At 37.6% G+C, this 19,963-nt stretch overlaps 2 protein-coding genes across 6 annotated transcripts in view; one reads left to right on the forward strand and one right to left on the reverse strand.

The window, feature by feature from the left end:
* Positions 1–19,963, forward strand: part of LOC131427071 (high affinity cGMP-specific 3',5'-cyclic phosphodiesterase 9A) — a 446,805-nt gene that overhangs the window by 241,305 nt on the left and 185,537 nt on the right. For all 5 annotated transcript variants that reach the window (XM_058589982.1, XM_058589985.1, XM_058589986.1 and 2 more), the window contains one exon: positions 487–518. The gene's annotated coding sequence lies outside the window, so the exon portion shown is untranslated. The remainder of the gene's footprint in view (positions 1–486; positions 519–19,963) is intronic.
* On the reverse strand, positions 11,974–13,032 carry LOC131427073 (uncharacterized). Its single transcript, XM_058589988.1, has 2 exons — positions 12,846–13,032; positions 11,974–12,679 (listed from the first exon to the last, which is right to left on the reverse strand). The coding sequence occupies exons 1-2, from the start codon at positions 12,928–12,930 to the stop codon at positions 12,093–12,095; spliced, it is 672 nt and encodes a 223-aa protein (XP_058445971.1). The 5' UTR covers positions 12,931–13,032; the 3' UTR covers positions 11,974–12,092.

Consider the following 19,963-nt stretch of genomic DNA (forward strand, 5'->3'; position numbering starts at 1 on the left):
CAGCCGCGATTTTCGAGATTTTAATTTTTCCCAACACTGCAGCTATCTCTGAGAAAATTGAGCAACAAATAAAATCCTTGGAAAGTGCACACACATAAACTCACATATACACACATAAATACATTTTCCGATCTCGTTGAGATGAGTTGAATGGTATATAACATGGTCTCCGAGGCTCCGTTTGAAAGTCGTTTTCTAGCGATTCTATTATCTTTCTATAGAAAAAGGCAAAAAGTAAACAACCGTGACCTAATGTTTGACGTTACTTCTCTTAAACTTATCAGAACAAATTTGCTCAAGTGGAATGTTTCCCTGGTTATTTGAAGATTTGGGCATGGATGATTTGAGAACTGCCCTAATCACGTGCTCCCGGTTGAAGTGACTCAACTGTCGCTGGAATTTTTTTTATCAAATGACTTTTTTTTCTGGCCGACAGTTTTATAACATAGCCTAACTTATGTTTCTTTCTTTCTTTTTTTTTTGCAGGATTACCAGAACAGCAGCTGGATCAAAATAAGGTTTGTTATCTATATTGCATAAATAGCAGATATTTTGACAATAGTCATGTAGTCCTACGTCAACAGTTTAAATAAGTCCAAAAAGATGTTCTTTGAAGTTTTCTGTTTAAAAATCTATCCTGGCTTTCCGGTTTTTAAAGCGAAAGCGAATTAGAGGCTTAGAGAAAATTACATATTGTTAGATAATCAATGAATTTTAAATAACCGATTTTAAAAAATATTCAGCTTTATCTATTGGAACCAGTGCATAGCTATGTTTTGAAACATTCCCGAACAGATGCACATAACAAAATCATAACACAAGTATATCAACAGTTGATATGTGTAACAATTTGTGTTATTTTGAAATATTTAACAAATGAAAACGGTTGAAAGTTAAAACTTATGATAACAATTTAATAACAAAATCATTTATGATGTTTTATTTTCATTTGCAAGACTCATGATAACATGCATTAATTGGAAAAATGAGTTCTTCCGTTGCTTTATATCGAACTATAATGACCAGAATTTCAAAAAACTAAACTAAGAAACCAGATTACTGAATAAATTTTTCATTTAATAAAAAAAAACATTCAACAATTTCTAAATCCCTGCTTTCAGACTTTTGTAGTTACATCAAATTCAGTAATAATTGTGATACAAACGTTTCAAAACCTGTTACGATTTTGTTCCCTCTAGGGTCTTTTTTGTTATGATTTTTGTTATTTTAACAGCTTACCAGCCAAAAATATTTCAAACTTTGTTACAAAATATTTCTGAAATAAATAACTCCAGTTGTTATTATTCTGTTATTACCATCTGATCGGGTTTAGTATAACGACATCGGAAGTATGTTCAAAACTGGCGGATATGTAGGTATTCAAACCCTAACCAGAATACAAGAACGTAGTCCTACGTCAAAAATATTTGTAGAAAGTCATCCAGGACCAGGATTTAAGCGTCCATTCAACTGAATTCAGTGCATTGGAGCGTCCATTTTGACAGTGAGCACAATTATAGAACAGTACATGGTTCGTAACCTCATTCGAATCTTGGTCATCTCATGGCTAGCAACCTCTTTCCGGTCTTCCCTCTTTGTCTGTCATATTGTCAGAGTAGTTTCATATTTTGTCTTATTTCCTTCTAATACCTCATAATTGAATCATCTATCAATTAAAATTCGTAATTGAAAAATTCCACTTAGTCACGTGTTCCCAGGCACCCGTTTTCTGTCAAAACATGTTTTCGTACGTTGACTTCTATTACTGTGGTAGTGCGTACCTTAATATTATGATTCGCAGAAGAGAGCAAAAATAACCGGCATGAATTCAAATTGAAGATTTTACGATTATTCCGCCTCCGCCGATCGGCCTAGGATGGAATAGGCCTCTGCTGGGAACCCAGGAAACCTTAAGCTTCTTATTAAATACCTAACCATTGAAGCAGCAATGCTTCTTGGTAATTTCGCTTCATTTCCATAAGTTCAATATTGCCTGATATATAAACATATTTCACTCTAACGAACCCGGAACGAACGAACGGAACGGAACGGAAAGATTACCGTCTGGTATTCGTTCGATAATTGCATCCTGTCGGTAGGGATGTGAACGGTGAAGGTGGAGTTCCGTTTTGCTGTCCGGGTTCGGGGAATACTGATTCCTGGAGCCTCCTAACCGAGCCAGGCCAGGCCAGGCCAGACCGGGTCGGGTTCTGTTCGATCTTCCATTTGTGTCAAATCGACGATAGACAGAGGTGCAACTTCGAGCCCCGCGGCAGGGGAATGCAGTGAAGACAAGCTTTCGACGTTCATTGTTGTATCCTTATTCGTTTCCTTTTTGCACAGCTGGCCGTTGAATGGTTCGGATGATGAATGTATGGATTTTCCTTTTACCCCGTCCCATCGCCGACTGTCAAACTGTCATTTGCGATGGCAATTGTTGCGACTGTTGGTTGGAGGGCAATGTTTCGAAGGGGGCCAATGCAAACGTTGTTGTAGTCTGAACAGCTTCTGCACCTAACGAAAGATACAAATTCAATCAACAGCAAGAAAAGGCAATACATTCCTGATTTGAAAGTAAACACACATGGTTCCGTTGGGATGGGTTACCAACCCAGCGCCTCCTTGGTGTTTGTTATTGAAGCGTCTGGTCTGTGATGTTCGTCCGGACCAGGATGATGATTCAAACACTGAATATTCTACTGTTGCATACCGGAGCGTGCCATTCAATTCGAATGCCATTAACTCAATCCGTATCTACCCGGGGGGAAACTACAATAAGGCAATGATTAGGCTTACGATCAAACGAAACGGAAATGATCATATCTCATACTTCCGTTGCTGTCTACATTAGCATAAATCTCCTTTGGTCTCTGGTTGGAGTTGATACTACAAAGCATAATATTACGAATGTCTGCCAAATGGGTTGTGCCCCACGGGGCAAAGCAGCTTACCCAGGGTTGAATGGCGGTTGATGACGGTCATAATGTCTGACTTAGAACGGCAAGTTCAGAAATAGTAGGCACTGGCCGTGTTGGATTGCGTAAAACCATTTTTCGTTCCAAAGAGAATTTGTTTTTTTCCTTTCGCTTCGAAGAACAAAATTGTTTTTATACATTGCCAGCCGTCGTTTTTTTTTGCTTGTGCGATTGAGAGTAACAAACAAAAAAAAAAGGAGTGCAAACCCAAGTCTCGAGGATTGCACGAAACTTAACCGTAAATTGTGGGCTCATGTGAATCTTTTCGGACGGCGGAGAATGTGAAAACCGTACCGGCTTTATTTTACGGGTTGCGAAAAAATATCGCTCTGAATTACCAGACTAAAACTTGATTTGGATTGTAACACATTTTGAATGAAAAATAAATTCCTACGTTAAATTCTTATTCATTTCATATTCACCAATGCTATTGGTTAGAGAGAGATCTGTTATCCAAATCCATTACAGAACAAATTGGCTCAAATGGCACGTTCCCCTTGATATTTGGAGATTTGTGCCTTGCCATCGATTTGTTTTTAGCATCATTTTCCCGATATATAAGAGGGAAGGATTGAAGGGAAATGGTAAGATTTGGACTAGGAGGATGGGAAAAATTGACGACACAAAAACACATAAAAGCAGAAGTAAATTCTGCACCCCTGAGGGATGCTGAACAATCTGCTGAGGATCACATTTAGTGGAAGCAGAAGTAAATTCTGAACCTCTACGAGGTCCCGAACAGTCTGCTGTTAATAAAACCTCCAACCCCCAAGAGGATTTAGAGATATTATTAAAGCGACACCATTCTGCACTCCCGGAAGAATGCAGAACGATTCGCAGTATGTACGAGCAGAAGTAAATTCGGTACCCCATAAAGGATGCCAAACAATCTGCTAAACCAGTTCGGGTTTACATCTCATCCAAGTCAGTCGACAAACAAAACCGCTTACGTTGAGGACAGAAGAAACCAAGTACAGTATTGTGTAGTGAACAATAGACCTCGAAAATGAGTGAACCAAACGAACAGAAGCTACCGTCGGTACGAAAGAATACAATTATTGTTGACTTCAGACAGTGCAAAATTCGACCTTCGATACAAGAACTTGAAGGTTTGCTTAAGGAGCAAATGAATCTTGACATTAAACGTGTGCATTTACTCCAATGCAATAAGACCAATAATGTTGTTTATATCCAGTTCTATAAAGAGTTGGATGCAATTCAATTCGCTAAAGACAATAATAATGTGCACTATGTGGAGCATGAAAATATCAAGTACAACATTCCAGTATATATGGAAGATAGTGCTATAGAAGTGCGTGTGCATGATCTTCCCTCAAGCGTCAACGGTTCTTATATTCGCAAAACTTTGTCCCAATACGGAGAGATTCTCTCTATCGAAGATGAAAAGTGGAGGAATTTTTTCCCCGGTATTCTAAATGGCGTACGTTTGTTACGCATGCGCTTGAGGAGGCCTATACCTTCTTATGTGACATTCGGTCAGGATACAAGAATACCGTGCAAATCACTTGTTACCTGTGACAATCAGATGGCCACATGTCAATATTGCCAAAAAGCTGTTCACTACGGTAAGCCATGTGATAAACCGGACAAGGAGACAACTATACCAAAGGACAACGGTGCTTCCTTCACATCAACCCCAAGCAACCCCAGTACACCTGTGACAGTCACCAACAACAGTGAAGCATCCTTTTCAACGAAACCATCCAACGTATCCCCTATAGAACAAAGTACACCAGCTGCAGTTAACAGCTTACCATCCAACCAACCAGCAACTGCAAACAATGTACAACAAAGCGCATCTACAGCAACCAGCAACGAAATCAACAACAATACCACCGATGCGGCAATGGATGACGAGACGAACCACGAACGAAGTGCCCCTCTATTCTCGCAGGAGGAAATGGAAGCTCCTCTCTCCCTAGAAAAAGGGTGACAACGAGATCCAATACAAAAAAAAATCTTTTATTTAAAACCTCAGCTAAATCGGCCACGTAAAGCTTGTACGCAAATAGGCCTGAATAAAATATCTTTTAAATAAAAAAAAAATCTGCTACACCCTATTTAAGGTGAATACAGAAGGGATTCATTCACTCTAGGAAGAACGATGAACCCTTCTGACTATAGCTCCTTACCAGATTGGGTGAGAAACGAGAGAATATCCTTCAATTTTAGCTCCGCATACACAGACTCAACCATGTATGGAGAACCAAAAACCCGGATACGTAGCTGCGTCAATGTGGGACAGTTACATATCAGATGATATGAAGTACCATAATCGCATTCACACAAATCACACGAATAATACTCAGCACGTTGAATAGTAGCCATGTGATAATTGAGTTTGCAATGTCCAGTCAGAGCTCTGACCAGAATACTGCAATGATGCTTGGAGAAATGCAGTAGACACTTTGACATTTTCAGATTTAAATCTGGTAGAAATGCTTCTGTCTGAGCGCAAGTTTGCAAGCTGCGCCAGTAGCTGGCATGTTTAGATGCAGCCCAAGAACGAATCTTGTGCTTTGTTGAACTAGTTGAAAGTGGTAAAGCAGGTTCAGGACCAACGAAATCATTCGTTGCACCAGCACTTGCCAACTCATCAGCCCATAAGAAGTAAACATGGCCCATAAGAAGTAAACAGCATTTGAAATGGTGAGGTCTTCAATTTGAGTTCGACATGCGATCACTAGATTCGATCGTGAGTCATTCGAACTGAGTGCTTTTAAGGCTGCCTGACTGTCGGAACAAAAATAAATTCGTTTACCACAGATCCTCTGCTGAAGTGCCGATTGTTCTTCACACAGAATCGCGTAGATTTCTGCTTGGAACACAGTACAGTATCTACCAAGTGAATGAGACTGTTCCAGCCTTATTTCACGACAGTAGACACCAGCACCAGCACGACCATTCAACAGAGAACCGTCCGTATAACAAACTATGTGTTCATCAAGTTGTCGTTCCAGACAACCAGACAACCATTCCTCACGAAGAGGATAGCTCACATTGAATGTTTTGAAAGGAAAACTGCATGTGAGAGTTAGGTCACTAGGAGCGAGTAAATACTCATCCCAGGTAACCATTTGTGACCACAAGCGAGTGTAGCTAGTAGCATAAGCCCTGTAACCTTAAGACGATATGCACAAGATAATGCTTCTTGTTTTAGGAACACATGAAGTGGTTTAATGCACAGTAGCGCCTCTAGAGCAGCAGTAGGAGTTGTCGTGAATGCTCCTGTCATCACCATTAGGACCATCCTTTGGAGATGATTTAGCTTTGACTGAACTGTCGCGACTTCTCCTTTCTGCCACCATACAAGACATCCACATGCTAAAATTGGTCTAACAATAGTTGTGTAGATCCAATGAATGTATCTGGGTTTGAGTCCCCATGGCTTTCCAAATGTTCGTCTGCATTGGCCGAAAGCCTCGCAAGCTTTTTTAATCCTGAAGTCAATGTGAGCAGACCAATTCAGTTTTGAATCAAGAATAACCCCGACGTATTTAACTTGATCGACCACAGTGACCTCTGAACCGAAGAACTGTAATGGACGAGCTCCTGTGATTATCCTACGATGAGTGAAAAAAAAGCAAAGCAAAGAGAGTGTTAATGCTTATACCGGTCATCAATATATGATAATCGTCGGCAAAACCATAAGTCGGAAATTCAAGGTTATTAAGTTTCCTTAACAAACCATCAGCGACTAGGTTCCATAAAAGTGGGGGTAGTACACCACCTTGAGGACACCCACAGACACTCAGCTTTCTAATCTCTGCTTGCCGAAGCGATGAACAAAGAAGTCTGTTATCCAAATCCATTACATTGGTTCTAAGACAAGGATTGAAAATGTTGCGTTTGATTCCGCAACTGACTTCCCAAGTAGTCATCCGCAACTAGTTCTAAGTCCAAACTAGGTTGCAACAAAATCACGGGCATGTTTTTTTTCTATGTTACACTGGTTAAAACAAGATGAAAGCAATGTTTCTTGATAACATAATTCGTTACGACATAGTTATTTAAGTTTGCAATCAACACATTTTTTTGTCATATTGTATTAATTATCATTTATAAGTTATCATTATTCAATTTAAATATATATCTGATGAAAGCTATGCCTTTAACTGCCAGTTGAAAATAAGTTTATTTGACGTTGCGAAACCATTATGAACACTTAAGCGTATGTTCAAATCATTATCGTCAATCGATGTAGCAGTAATATAGATATAACTAGATTTTAGCATACAATTTAGGCATTAATTCAGATGGCTATTTTTTGTTCGCGGCAACTTAATGGTAACTGTCAAAGACGGGTTGTTTTTGTAAGATCTACTAAATATAATGCACTTCCACTTGACATACAAAGGAATAAACAATCGTGCCACATTTGCGGCTAGACTAAAGTACCATTTTAAGCACAGACTGAACGAGATAGTTTACTATTGTAGTTTTTTGTTTTATAATGTATTTATCGTCAACAGTATTTCATTTTAATAATTAATTTCCTCATATATTTGTATTTCTTCTTCCAACATAGCGTAGTCAACAAGGGGAGAGTCGCTTAACACAAACTATATTGTGCATCTAAAAAAACACGTGATATATTGTGATCCTAAGAGTGCCACTCTGTGCCCCATGAAACAGCTACTTGTCCAAACTATGTCCTTTGTGTGCCGCAACTGTGCAACTGCATAAACACGAAAGTGCCAACATTGACGAATGCACCAACGCATTGTGTTAATGTGTGATTGGCACATTGTTCTAAGCGTCCTCCCCTTGGTAGTCAATAAATTGTGGATCCCTTAAAAAGGAAATCTTTTCCACTGGGACTCCACTTTACACAGATAAAAATATTTGGTGAATTTACAACTATTTTCATGCACATATTTGGAGCAGGTACATAAACATAAAGTTACTTTACAGTTCTGCAGGTTTCAATATAATTTAATCCCAAACTAAGCGTTAATTGAAAGATACAGTTATATTCATTGAAAATTCAATGCAATCCAATTTAGTTTCGCATCGATGAAGGTTTTCAATTATTTTTTTGTTTCAACTCTTGTCTATTACATGTTAGGGGAGAGTTACCGGTTACCGTCACCCTTTTATTTTAAACTCATAATTTCTGACTTAGTGCACATTATGCGAACATCTCTACATCAATGGAAAGCTAAAGTCCCTAGCTAACAATTGATTAAAAAAACTAAGTTGATTCATTTGATGGGAAAAAATTATCATCAATTTAGTAAAGCGATAAATTTTGGCCATTTCAAAAAAGGTGTTACCGGCACCCCAAAAAATTCACTAAAAATGGAAAAATATAAGTAAAGACGGCAGTTATTCAAAGATAAAACAGATTTTTTTCTTTTTGGAAGCATTTTGAACAAAAGTCTTTATTGTCTGATGGTGACTTCCCATTGGCTTCCTTGGTCGATGATTTGGATGGTGGTGCCTTTGGTGTTAATTTGGCCGGTCTTCCACGTTTTTTCTTAGCGGGAGCATCTGCTGTATGAGCAGCTAGATGTTTGGCCAAAACTTTGGCTTGCTTTGCCTACACAGTAGCTTGCATATCACTAACAATTTTACACGATTTGTCGGAAAAAATGGGGTGCCGGTAACCGAAATTGGTAGACATTTATAAAATGACAAAACAAATATTTTGTTGCGAAAATTTTGATAGCAGCCGGTATTAAATCACAAAACAGATCGATTTCACCTCATAAATATTCAATCCACTCACCTTTCCGATTGATGCTCTTCAATTTATGATACTATAAAATAAGCCAGAATAAACTTTTGTGTTGATTTTCACGCAATCAGAAATTGTTTTTAACCCAAATGGCCTTCGGTGAAATGGCCTTCGGCGAAATGGCGTTCGGCGAAATGGCCTTCGGCGAGATGGCCTTCGGCGAGATGGTCTTCGGCAAAATGGCCTTCGGCGAAATGGCCTTCGGCGAAATGGCCTTTGGCGAAATGGCCTTTGTTCTTCGACGAAATGTCTTTTGGTAAGAAATGGCCTGTGACAAAGATAGTTTTTGTCAAGAAATGGCCTTTGGCAAGAAAAGAGTCTTTAGCAAGAAAAGAGTCCTTGGTTAGACTATTACCTTTTGCAAAAATAGGCCTTTGGCCTTTGGCAAGAAATGGGCCTTTGGCAAGACAAGAGGCTTCGGCAAGAAAAGGGCCTTTGGACAGAAAAGGGCCTTTGGCAAAAAAAGGACCTTTGGCAAGAAATGGACCTTTGACAAGAAAAGAGTTTTTGGCAGGAGAAGGGCCTTTGGCAAAAAATAGCCTTTGGCAAGACATGGCCTTTGGTTAGAAATGGCTTTTGGCAAGAAATGGCTTTTGACATGAAAAGGACCTTTGGTAAGAAAAGGACCTTTGGCTAAAAATAGCCTTTGGTAAGAAATGGCCTTTGGTAAGAAACGGCATTTGGCTGGAAAAGATCTTTGGCAAAAAAGGAATTTTGATAAGAAAAGGACTTTTGACAAGAAAATGGCCTTTGGAAAGAAACAGATTTTTACCAAGGAAAGAACCTTTGGCAAGAAAAGGTCCTTTGACAAGAAAATGGCCTTTGGTAAGAAATGGCCTTTGGTGAGAAACGGCATTTGGCTGGAAAAGGTCTTTGGCAAAAAAGGAAATTTGATAAGAAAAGGACTTTTGACAAGAAAATGGCCTTTGGAAAGAAACAGATTTTTACCAAGGGAAGAACCTTTGGCAAGAAAAAGGCCTTTGACAAGAAAATGGCCTTTGGAAAGAAAAGGACTTTTGCAAAGGAAAAAGCCTTTGGCAAGAAAAGAACTTTTGGCAAGCAAAGAGCCTTCGGCAAGAAAAGGGTATTTATCAAGAAAAGGGTTTTAGACCAGAAAATAGCTTTTGCCAGGAAAAGGGGCTTTAGTGAAAGGGCTTTCAGCAAGAAGTGGTCTTTGAGAATAAAATTGCCTGTTGCAATAAAGGGCCTTTGGTCAGAAATTGGCTTTTAGTAAGAAAAGAACTTTTGGCACGAAAAGGGCATTTGGCAAGAAATGGGCTTCATCAAGAAATGCAAGAAATAGCCTCCGGCAATAAATGACCTTCAGCAAAAAATGGCCTCCGGCAAGAAAACGTCTTTGGCAAGAAAGAGGCTTTTGGTAAAAAGCGTTTGGCAAGAGAAGGATCTTTGACAAAAAAATGGAATTTTTCAAAAAATGGCCTTTGGCGAGAAATGGCCGTTGGAAAGAAAAGAGTCTCTGGCAATATAAGGGCCTTTGGATAGAATAGGGCCTTTGGTAGGAGAAGGGCCTTTGGTAAGAAAAGTACCTTTGACAAGAAAATTGCCTTTGGAAAGATAAGAGCCTTTGACATGAGAAATGACCTTTTTCGAAAAAATGGTCTTTGGCAAGAAATGGCCTTTGGTAAGAAATGGCATTTGGCAGGAAATGGTATTTGAAAAGAAAAGGGCCTTTGGCAAAAAATGGCCTTTGGCAAAAAATGGCCTTTGGTAAGAAATGGCATTTGGTAAGAAATGGCATTTGGCAGGAAATGGTATTTGACAAGAAAAGGGCCTTTGGCAAAAAATGAACTTTGGCAAAAAATGGCCTTTGGTAAGAAATGGCATTTGGCAGGAAATGGTATTTGACAAGAAAAGGGCCTTTGGCAAGAAATGGCATTTGGCAAGAAATAGCCTTTGGTAAGAAATGACATTTGGCAGGAAATGGTCTTTGAAATGAAAAGGGCCTTTGGCAAAAAAGGCCTTTGGCAAGAAAAGGACATTTGACAAGAAAATGGCATTGGGGAAGAAAAGGAATTTTGCCAAGGAAAGAGCCTTTGGCAATAAAGGAGCCTTTTGCAAGAGAAGAGCTTTTGGTACGAAAAGGGTATTTGGCTTGCCAAGAAACGGTCTTTTTCAAGAAATGACCTTCGGCAAGAAATGGTCTTTGGCAAAAAAAGGGTCATTGGCAAAGAAAAAGCCTTTAGCAAGAAAAGGGCCTTTGGTAAGAAAAGTGCCTTTGGCAAGAAATGGACTTTGGCAAGAAAAGGACCCTTGGAAAAGGAAAAACATTTGACAAACAAAATGCCTTTGACAAGAAACAGGCCTTTGGCAAGAAAAGGGCCTTTGGTAAGAAAAATGCCTTTGGCAAGAACTGGTCTTTGGCAAGAAAAAAACTTGGAAAGGGAAGGGCATTTGGCAAGAAAAGGCCTTTCTCATGAAAAAGGCCTTTGGTAAGAAGAGATCCTGGGAAAGGGAAGGGCATTTGACAAGAAAAAGGCCTTTGACAAGAAAAGGGCCCTTGGCAAGAAAGAAACCTTTGTTAAGAAAAATGCCTTTGGCAAGAAAAGGACCTTTGGAAAGGGAAGGGCATTAGGCAAGCAAAAGGCCATAGGCAAGAAACAGCCCTTGGGCAAGAAATGGACCTTTGGAAAAGAATTGGACCTTTGGCAATAGATGGTCTTCGGCAAGAAAAAAGCCTTTGACAAGAAATGGACCTTTGGCAAGAAATCTTAGTCGATGAAATATTGAATATGTCATTCAAAAAATCTGCTGGTTCAGTGAAATGACTCAATCAGCTGAACAATTTTCGATGAAACTAGCGTTGTTCGGCTCGCGTAGTCATGTGGTATTACAACGAGAAAAAAGTGTGTTGTGGCGGAACGGTTTTCGGGCATAACTCGTTGATGATCTTTGGATCGCACTTTTTTCTGTTATTTCGATTATAGAGGTCATTTGCCTCTTCGGGCCAGAAAAACTTTTTGATTCTATGAGCGGCATTGGGAATCGAACCCAGGCTGCGTGAATGGCATCGAGTTACCCATCACGCTATACCCGTCTCCTGCAAAAGGATCGCACATTTGTCGGGTTCTACTTTTGTTCGGGGATGTTCCTGTTGTTAGACTGTCAACGAATTTGAGGCCATTTATTACGTTAAGGTATACTATTCGAAGGCATTTCGGAAACAAGTAAAGACACATGCCACTCTTTTGTAAGACCAGTGTAGCTCGGTTTTTGGGATTCATTTTTAACTAGTTTTTATTACCGAATTACAGCTAATAGATTGAAGATTATTTATATTTATCAAGCAATGAGCTCCCGATATTATGTTTTCAATTCCTCCACCGGATTAACATTGCTCACTTGTAGTCCGATCCGTACGGGACTGTATCGGAGCTAGCATCCTCGCCATTCTCACCATCTTCTTCATCTGGATTATTCTGATCCGAGTCTTCGGATTCGGATGGTTGTAGTGTCGTTGTCTCTTCGAACATCATGTCATCACCGTACAGCTCATTGATGATGTCTCTCGGACAGGTGATTAAATTCACGAGCAACTCAACGAGCCGATTGTACATGTTCACGGTGCGCGTAACTTGCACGGGGATCTCCTCGTTTCGGCCTGCGTATCTTCTTCCTTCGTTCTGAACGAAATTTACTTGCTTTGCGAATTGATTCCTGAATTGCTGGTTGAATCTTTCGGACAGGGCGCGTAGTTTGATGGCCTCCCGCTGAATCCGGGCCGCGTCCGCGCGTTGGTTCTGACGCGAATTCCAACCGTGTCGTGCCGTCCGAGCGGAGTACTTCCGGTAGGCCTGTTTAAGGTTTGCTTCTTTTGTCTTCTGCTGATGGATAAATTTTTCGACTCCTTGCATCTGTCGGTTCAGTTTGGCGGCGAACGTGGTCAGTTCCCTCGCGGAATGGATCTTCGGAGCATGGGTTTGTGCTGGGAAAATAAAATTAAAATCATTATAACATGTTGAGTGGGTAGAATTTGTGTGATTCGCGATTTTCAGATTCCGGTTCAATAATCGATGGTAACGATCATAAATTATGCCAAAACAAGCGGAACGAATTGAGTTACAAAAAAATCGAAATCAAATTCTCCGCACCGGTTGCATCGATTTCGGGCTGCAACAGCAGAAACAGAACCGCCAGCATCGTTAGTGGCACCACCGTGGCTAGCGAATGTGACATTTTCCTGGAACTGGACCGTGTTCGGGACTGTGACAGGCGAAATCCAGCGATTTAATCTAAACTGCTCTCCGGAATCGGAATACACCGGGCGGAGATGACACCGTGGACTGCTGCCAGGTTGACCGCAGTCATGCGCTATTTATATGCGTCGCGGTCGTCTCACAGCAGATCACTACCAATAACCAAAGAGTTCCAGTGGGTGCAAATTAGCGAAACTAATTGTCTTTTTGCTGAGGGCGGTCGTAAACATCGATCGGTATCACAGTGCTCTAGCGTTATTCAGAGTTGGTTTGGAATTTTTCAATTCCGGTTTGAATTTTAATTACTGTTCGATGAGAAATTGTCTTAGATATTGTATTCAAAATCGATTTGTGCTAGTGCGATAACAGTTGTGGAAAGCATTTGACAATTACGGAGATTTTTTCTGGTGATGTGATGTGATGTGAAGTGAAGCCACCATCAGTTCAAGAACTTGCCAGTGGATGCGGGTAGACTTACAGTAGCCCCGATATGACTCATCCATTCACCTTCTTATAATAGCTGTTACCGAAAAGCGAACAAAAAGGGTTGGGCGGATATGTAAGTAGAGTCACTTACTCGTATTCCGCGGGAATAAAATATGCTCTTCCAACCATAATATCCAGTGCATGGATGAAGCATATCGCTATACATGCTTGAACCCGCCTGATGGTTTGTTTAAAAGGGCGTGTCAGGCTCATGTCAAACCTACAGAAGGAAACAAGTTTCCTTCAAGTGACTTGGGCTGGCTATCCACAATCCCTCGTCCAGTCATCAATTTGTCCGATGCCCTGATGCTCCCTCCCCTTTACGCCCCCGTGCAAAATGTTTCATATTGATGAATACAATGAAACATAGTGTAATGAAATTAATAAAACATAAAATGATATAATAGATTACCAAATAATATAATATAACATAATATAATATAATATATTTTAATTTTATATAACATAATACAATGTCATACAATATAATATAATATATTATAAAACAATATACAAAATAACAGTTAATGTAGAGTGTCAGTTATGCTCTTCTATCTTTGCAATACTGCAGAAAGTAGAATATTTCTCTTCTAATAACAATAATAATATCCATATCTATAAAAATAATATATGTTATTATTATTGATGACAAATTAATAATAATAACAATAAATATAATTATGAAAATAATAATAAAATACAATATAATATAGTACAATGAAATATATAATAAATAATAGAATGAATAAAATGATATGTTGCGATATGCTATGATATTATATTACTTGAATTTATATGCCATTTCTCATCCTCTCATTCTGCCATCAACGCATTCCATCGACCAATTGTCACCACAGACATATGTGTGGGCATGAAACAGGAACCAGTGAGGACCAATCTTACCTTGTCACGACCTTGATTTTTAGTTAAAAGATTACTTTAAAAATGATTACTTATAAGGAAAACAAATTTATATTTTGCGCAGAGGTACGTAGTACTACTCATAATAAACCCTGTAATATAATATAATATAATATAATATAACATAATACAATACAATATATCATAATATAATAGAATACAATATAATATAATATAATATAATATAATATTATATAATACAATATAATATGATATAATGCAATGCAGTATAATACCATACAACCAGAGATGTCTATCTCCTCTGTGTGACGAAGAGCAAGCAAAATTTCTCCCCTCGCACTGACAACTTCAACGAGAGCTCTTCTCTTTCACATTTATACACCGCTGTTGTGTAAGTGTGCACGCATCATGAGTGCGTTTGTTTATTTCCTTTTACCTCTTCCACTGAATCGCACCAAAGTGCTAGAGCATTAGCTAATAAATTCTCTGAGGAGGATGCAGATACTTTCACAGAGGTGTACACGCCGGTGAGCACTCTGCTGTATGGTTTTCGTAGATGAAGCGTGGACACGCAAAATCAGCAAAATAAAACAATTTATCGTAAAATTTTCGGTTTTCCTTGCAAATTTTTCATAGCAAGGCCAGATCTACTCTCTATTAATTGAAGTTCACAGAAGTGTTCGCTCACAATCACGCATCAGTGGTCACTTGGGTGTATTTAGACGAGAGCGCGTGTGAGCGATTCATGCGAAGAGCATGTGTTTCACTCGCGCCAGCTGCTTTAACCACAAGCACACACTCAAATGCTGTCTATTCGACACTGAGAAGAAGTGCGCTTTCCTCTTTGTGCGGTGCTTCGTTTTTTTCATCTTTGGTGTGGCCAAAATCTGACTCTAGCGTGTATAACTCTGGTGAAATGCCATCTCTGCATACAACAAAGCATATAATAACATAAAATAGTGTAAGACGATAATATATGAAATAATATGCTATAATACAATATAACAGTTAATGTCGCAGTGTAAGTTACGCTCTTCTAATAATATTAATAATAATAATAATAATAATACATGATGTAATAAACAACAGAATTATATGTTGCAATATACTATGATAAACATTGCACTTTAGGATGGGCTTCAACCTACTAAGTCATTTTGCACCCTCTCATTCTGCTACTAACGCAGAAGACGATAGCACCCAGTCGACGCCGTTCTATTGACCAAATGTCATCATAGACGCTCCGGGAGGCATGAGATAGGGACTTGGTTATCTCACCATTTGACGACCTTTACGAAGATTTTTCCTGGTTGGAAGAAAATTTAATGACATTAAAAATCATTTGTAAGAACGAATTGTTACTGAGCTTCTAACAATATGTCATATGATTTCAGGACGTCGTAACTGCCAGTTACCATCTGTTCTGCAAAAAAAAACGAATTTTTAGATTACAGTCTTTTCAGACTAGTCTTTTTATCTAGTCTTTTTATACTAGTCTTTTTTGACTTCACTTTAGACTAGATTTTTTTTATTCACTTTAGACTAGAGTTTTTTTTAGACCAGAGTCTTTTTAGACTAGGGTTTTTTTTAGATTAGAGTATTTTTAGATTAGAGTATTTTTGGACTAGAGTCTTTTTAGACTAGTCGTTTAGACTAGTCCTTTTAGACTAGAGTCTTTATGGACTAAAGTATTTTTAGACTAGAGTCTTTTTAAACTCGTCATGTTAGACTAGAATCCTTTTAGAGGAGATTCCTTTTAAACTAGAGCCTTTTTAGATTAGAGTCTTTTTAGGCTAGAGTAGAATCTTTTTGAACTAGAGTTTTTCAGACTAAAGTCTTTTCTGACTAGTCTTTTTAGACTAGAGTTTCATTAGACTAGAGTTTTTTTAGACTAGAATGTGTTAGACTAGAGTCTTTTTAGACTAAAGTTTATTTCGACTAGTGATGGGCGAACGCTCACGAGCCGTTCATTTGAACCGACTCGTAGCAATGAGCGAACGAACCACGGCTCTTCAAAATTGAACCGCGGCTCTCAAGCAGAGTTGCCATTTTAAAATCTGCGTTTCAACTTGGAAAATCTGTGTGCCTGTGTACGTCCAAATTTGATTGCGTTGTTGGTTAAACGATTATGTTTTTATATGAAGCTGTCTAAAATACATAGGAACATTCATTCAGCAGTGAATTTTCAAAGAATTCTGTCGTAATAGGAGAAGAAAAATAGATTTTTTTTCCAAATGGAATTTCAACTAATTTATTTCAATATCCCGCTTCATCGCACACGGACACCTCTAATTGTGAAACACAATTTTAGATCGCCCATACCGCTTATGCAATTCCGTGGCTCTCACAATCACTCTCTCGAACCGCTTCTCCACATTGACGTTTATTGAAAAAGAGCCAATGAGCCGTTCAATTGAACCGGCTCTTACGAAAGAGCGTTCGGTTTAGAGCCGCTCATTGAAATGAGCCGTATTGCCCATCACTAATTTCGACTAGTCTTTTTTTACTAGAGTATTTTTGGACTACAGTCTTTTTAGCCAAGAGTAGACTGTAGACTTGTAGACTAGAGTCGTTTTAAACTAGAGTCCTTTCAAACTGGAGCCTTTTATACAAGAGTCTTTTTGGACTAGAGTCTTTTCAGACGCGTCTTTTTAGACTAGTCGTTTTAGATTAGTCTTTTTAGACTAGAGCCTTTATAGACTAAAGTATGTTTAGACTAGAGTCTTTTTAGACTCGTCATGTTAAACTAGAATCTTTTTAGACGAGAGTCCTTTTAGACTAGAGTCTATTTAGATTAGTCTTTTTAGGCTAGATTCTTTCTAGACTAGAATCTTTTTAGACTGGAATCTTTTTATACTAGAGTCTTTTTAGACTAGAGTTTTTCAGACTAAAGTCTTTTCTGACTAGTCTTTTTAGACTAGAGTTTCTTTAGACTAGTCTTTTCAGACTAGATTCACTATAGACTAGAGTTTTTTTTAGACTGAAATGTGTTAGACTAGAGTCTTTTTAGACACGAGTTTATTTCGACTAGTCTTTTTTACCTAGTCTTTTTTACTAATCTTTTTTGACTAGAGTATTTTTAGGCTACAGTCGTTTTAGCCAAGAGTCTCATCAGAATAGAGTCTTTTAGGCTAGATTCGTTTTAGACTAGAATCTTTTTAGACTTGAGTCTTTCTAGACTAGAGTGTTTTTAGACTAGAGTCTTTTTAAATTAGAGTCTGGGGTAGTCTTTTTCTAGACTAGAGTCATTTTAAAGTGGAGTTTTTTACACTGTTTTTTTAGACTTTAGCCTTTTTTGATTAGTCTTTTTAGACTAGAGTCTTTTTTTGGTAGTCTTTTAAAACTAGTCTTTTTAGACTATAGTGTTTTTAGAATAGAGTGTTTTTAGACTACAGTTCTTTAAGGCTAGAATGTTTTTAAGACTAGAATCGTTTTAAACTAGTCTTTTCAGACTGGAGTATTTTTAGACAAGAGTCTTTTTAGAATGGAGTCTTTTTTACTAGTTTTTTCAGACGCGTTTTTTTTTAGATTAGTCTTTTTATAACAGTCTTTTCAACCAAGAGTCTCATCTGAATAGAGTCTTTTAGACTAGATTCGTTTTAGACTAGAATCTTTTTAGACTTGAGTCTTTCTAGACTGGAGTGTTTTTAGACTAGAGTCATTTTAAAGTGGAGTTTTTTACACTGTTTTTTAGGATTTTAGCCTTTTTTAAACTAGCCCTTTTAGACTAGAGTCTTTTTAGAAAAAAAGATTCTTTTAAGAGTGGATTCTTTTTAGACTAGTTTCTTTTTATACTAGAATATTTTCAGGCTAGTTTTGGTAGACTAGTCTTTTTACACTGGTCTTTTTAGATTTTTTATTTTTAGACTAGTCTTTTTATATGAGTCTTATTAGACTAGTCATGTTAGACTAGTGTATTTAGACTAGTCTTTTTAGACTAGAGTCTATTTAGATTAGAGTCTTTTTAAACTAGTCTTTTTAGACTAGAGTTTCTTTAGACTAGAGTCTTTTGGATTAGAGTGTTTTTGGACTAGTCTTTTTAGACTCGTCATTTTAGACTGTTTTTTTAGACCAGAGCCTTTATAGACTAGAGTCTGTTTAGACTGGAGTTATTTTAGTGTAGAGTATTTTGAGACTAGAGTTTTTCAGCCTAGAGTCTTTTTAGACTAGAGTCTTTTTGAACAAGAGTTTTTTTAGACTAGTCTTTTTAGTGAAGCCGTTTTAGACTAGAGTCTTTTATGACTAGAATCTTTTATGACTAGTCTTTTTAGATAAGAGGCTTTTTTGACTAAAGTCATTTTAGACTAGTTTTTTTAAACTTAGTCTTTTTAGAATAGAGTTCTTTTAGACTAAAGTCTTTTTAGGCTAGATTCTGTTTAAACTGGAGTCTTTTTAGACTAGAATCTTTTTAGACTAGAGTCTTTTTAGACTAGAGTCTTTTTGGACAAGAGTCTTTTTAGACTAGTCTGTTTTAGTGTAGTTTTTTTAGACTAGAGTCTTTCATGACTAGAATCTTTTATGACTAGTGTTTTTAGATAAGAGAATTTTTAGACTTAAGTCATTTTAGACTGGAGTCTTTTTAAACTAGTTTTTTCAGATTAGAGTCTTTTTAGACTAGAGTATTTTAGTTTCGTCATTTTAGACTTGTCTTTTTAGACTAGATCCTTCATAGACTAGAGTCTTTTCCGACAGGAGTCGTTTTAGACTGCAGTCTTTTTATACTAGAGTATTTTTAGACTAGAGTTTTTTTTAGACTAGAGTCTTTTTGAACGGGTATTTTTATTATTTATTGGTATTTCTAGATTAGAATCTGTTTGAACAAGAGTCTTTTTAGACTTGTCTTCTTAGACTTGTCTTTTTAGACTAGTCTATTTAGAATAGTCACTTTAGACTAGAGTCTTTTATGACTAGAATCTTGTAATACTAGAGGCTTTTGGGACTAGTCTCTTAGGCTCTTCTGTTTAGACTGGGGTTATTTTAAACGAAGATCTTTTTGGACTGGATCCTTTTTGGACTAGATTATGTTTTGACTAGAGTCTGTTCAGACAAGAGTCTCTTTAGACTAGGGCCTCTTTAGACTATGTTTTTTAGGCTACAGTCTTTTAAGACTATACGTGATTTAGACTAAAGTGTTTTTAGACTAGATTTTAGAGACTGATCTTTTTGGACTAAAGTCTATTCTTTCTATACTAATCTTTTTAGACTTGTCTTTATAAATTAGTCTTTTTAAACTAGAGTCCTCTCAGTTTAGAGTCATTTTGGACTAGAATCTTTTTAGACTAGGTTTTTTTGGATTGTTTTTCGTCTGGAGTCTGTTTAGACTAGTCTTCTTATACTAATCTTTTTAGTTTAGTGTTTTTACACTAGAGTCGTTTCAGGCTAGAATTTTCATAGACTAGTCTTTTTAGACTTAAGTCTCTTTAGACTAGAGTTTCTGTAGATTAGAATCTCTGCAGACTTAAATTTTGTAGACTAGAGTTTTTTCTTAAACTAGGGTTCTTTTAGACTGGAGTGTTTCGTAGACTAAAGCTTGTTTGGACTAATCGTTTTAGACTAACGTCTTTTCTGACTAAAGATTGTTTAGACCAGCGTTTTTTTTTATTAGCCTATAGACTAACCTTTTTGAACCAGAACTTTTTTTACAC

The sequence above is a fragment of the Malaya genurostris genome, chromosome 2 (assembly GCF_030247185.1).
Source record: "Malaya genurostris strain Urasoe2022 chromosome 2, Malgen_1.1, whole genome shotgun sequence".
Taxonomy (NCBI): domain Eukaryota; kingdom Metazoa; phylum Arthropoda; class Insecta; order Diptera; family Culicidae; genus Malaya; species Malaya genurostris.

Excerpts from the sequence above, each read along its gene's own strand:
- LOC131427073 (XM_058589988.1), bottom strand. The coding sequence starts at position 12,930 with ATGTCACATTCGCTAGCCACGGTGGTGCCACTAACGATGCTGGCGGTT. Across the intron at positions 12,680-12,845 it reads GCCCGAAATCGATGCAACCG|CACAAACCCATGCTCCGAAG; the intron begins GTGCGGAGAATT and ends TTATTTTCCCAG.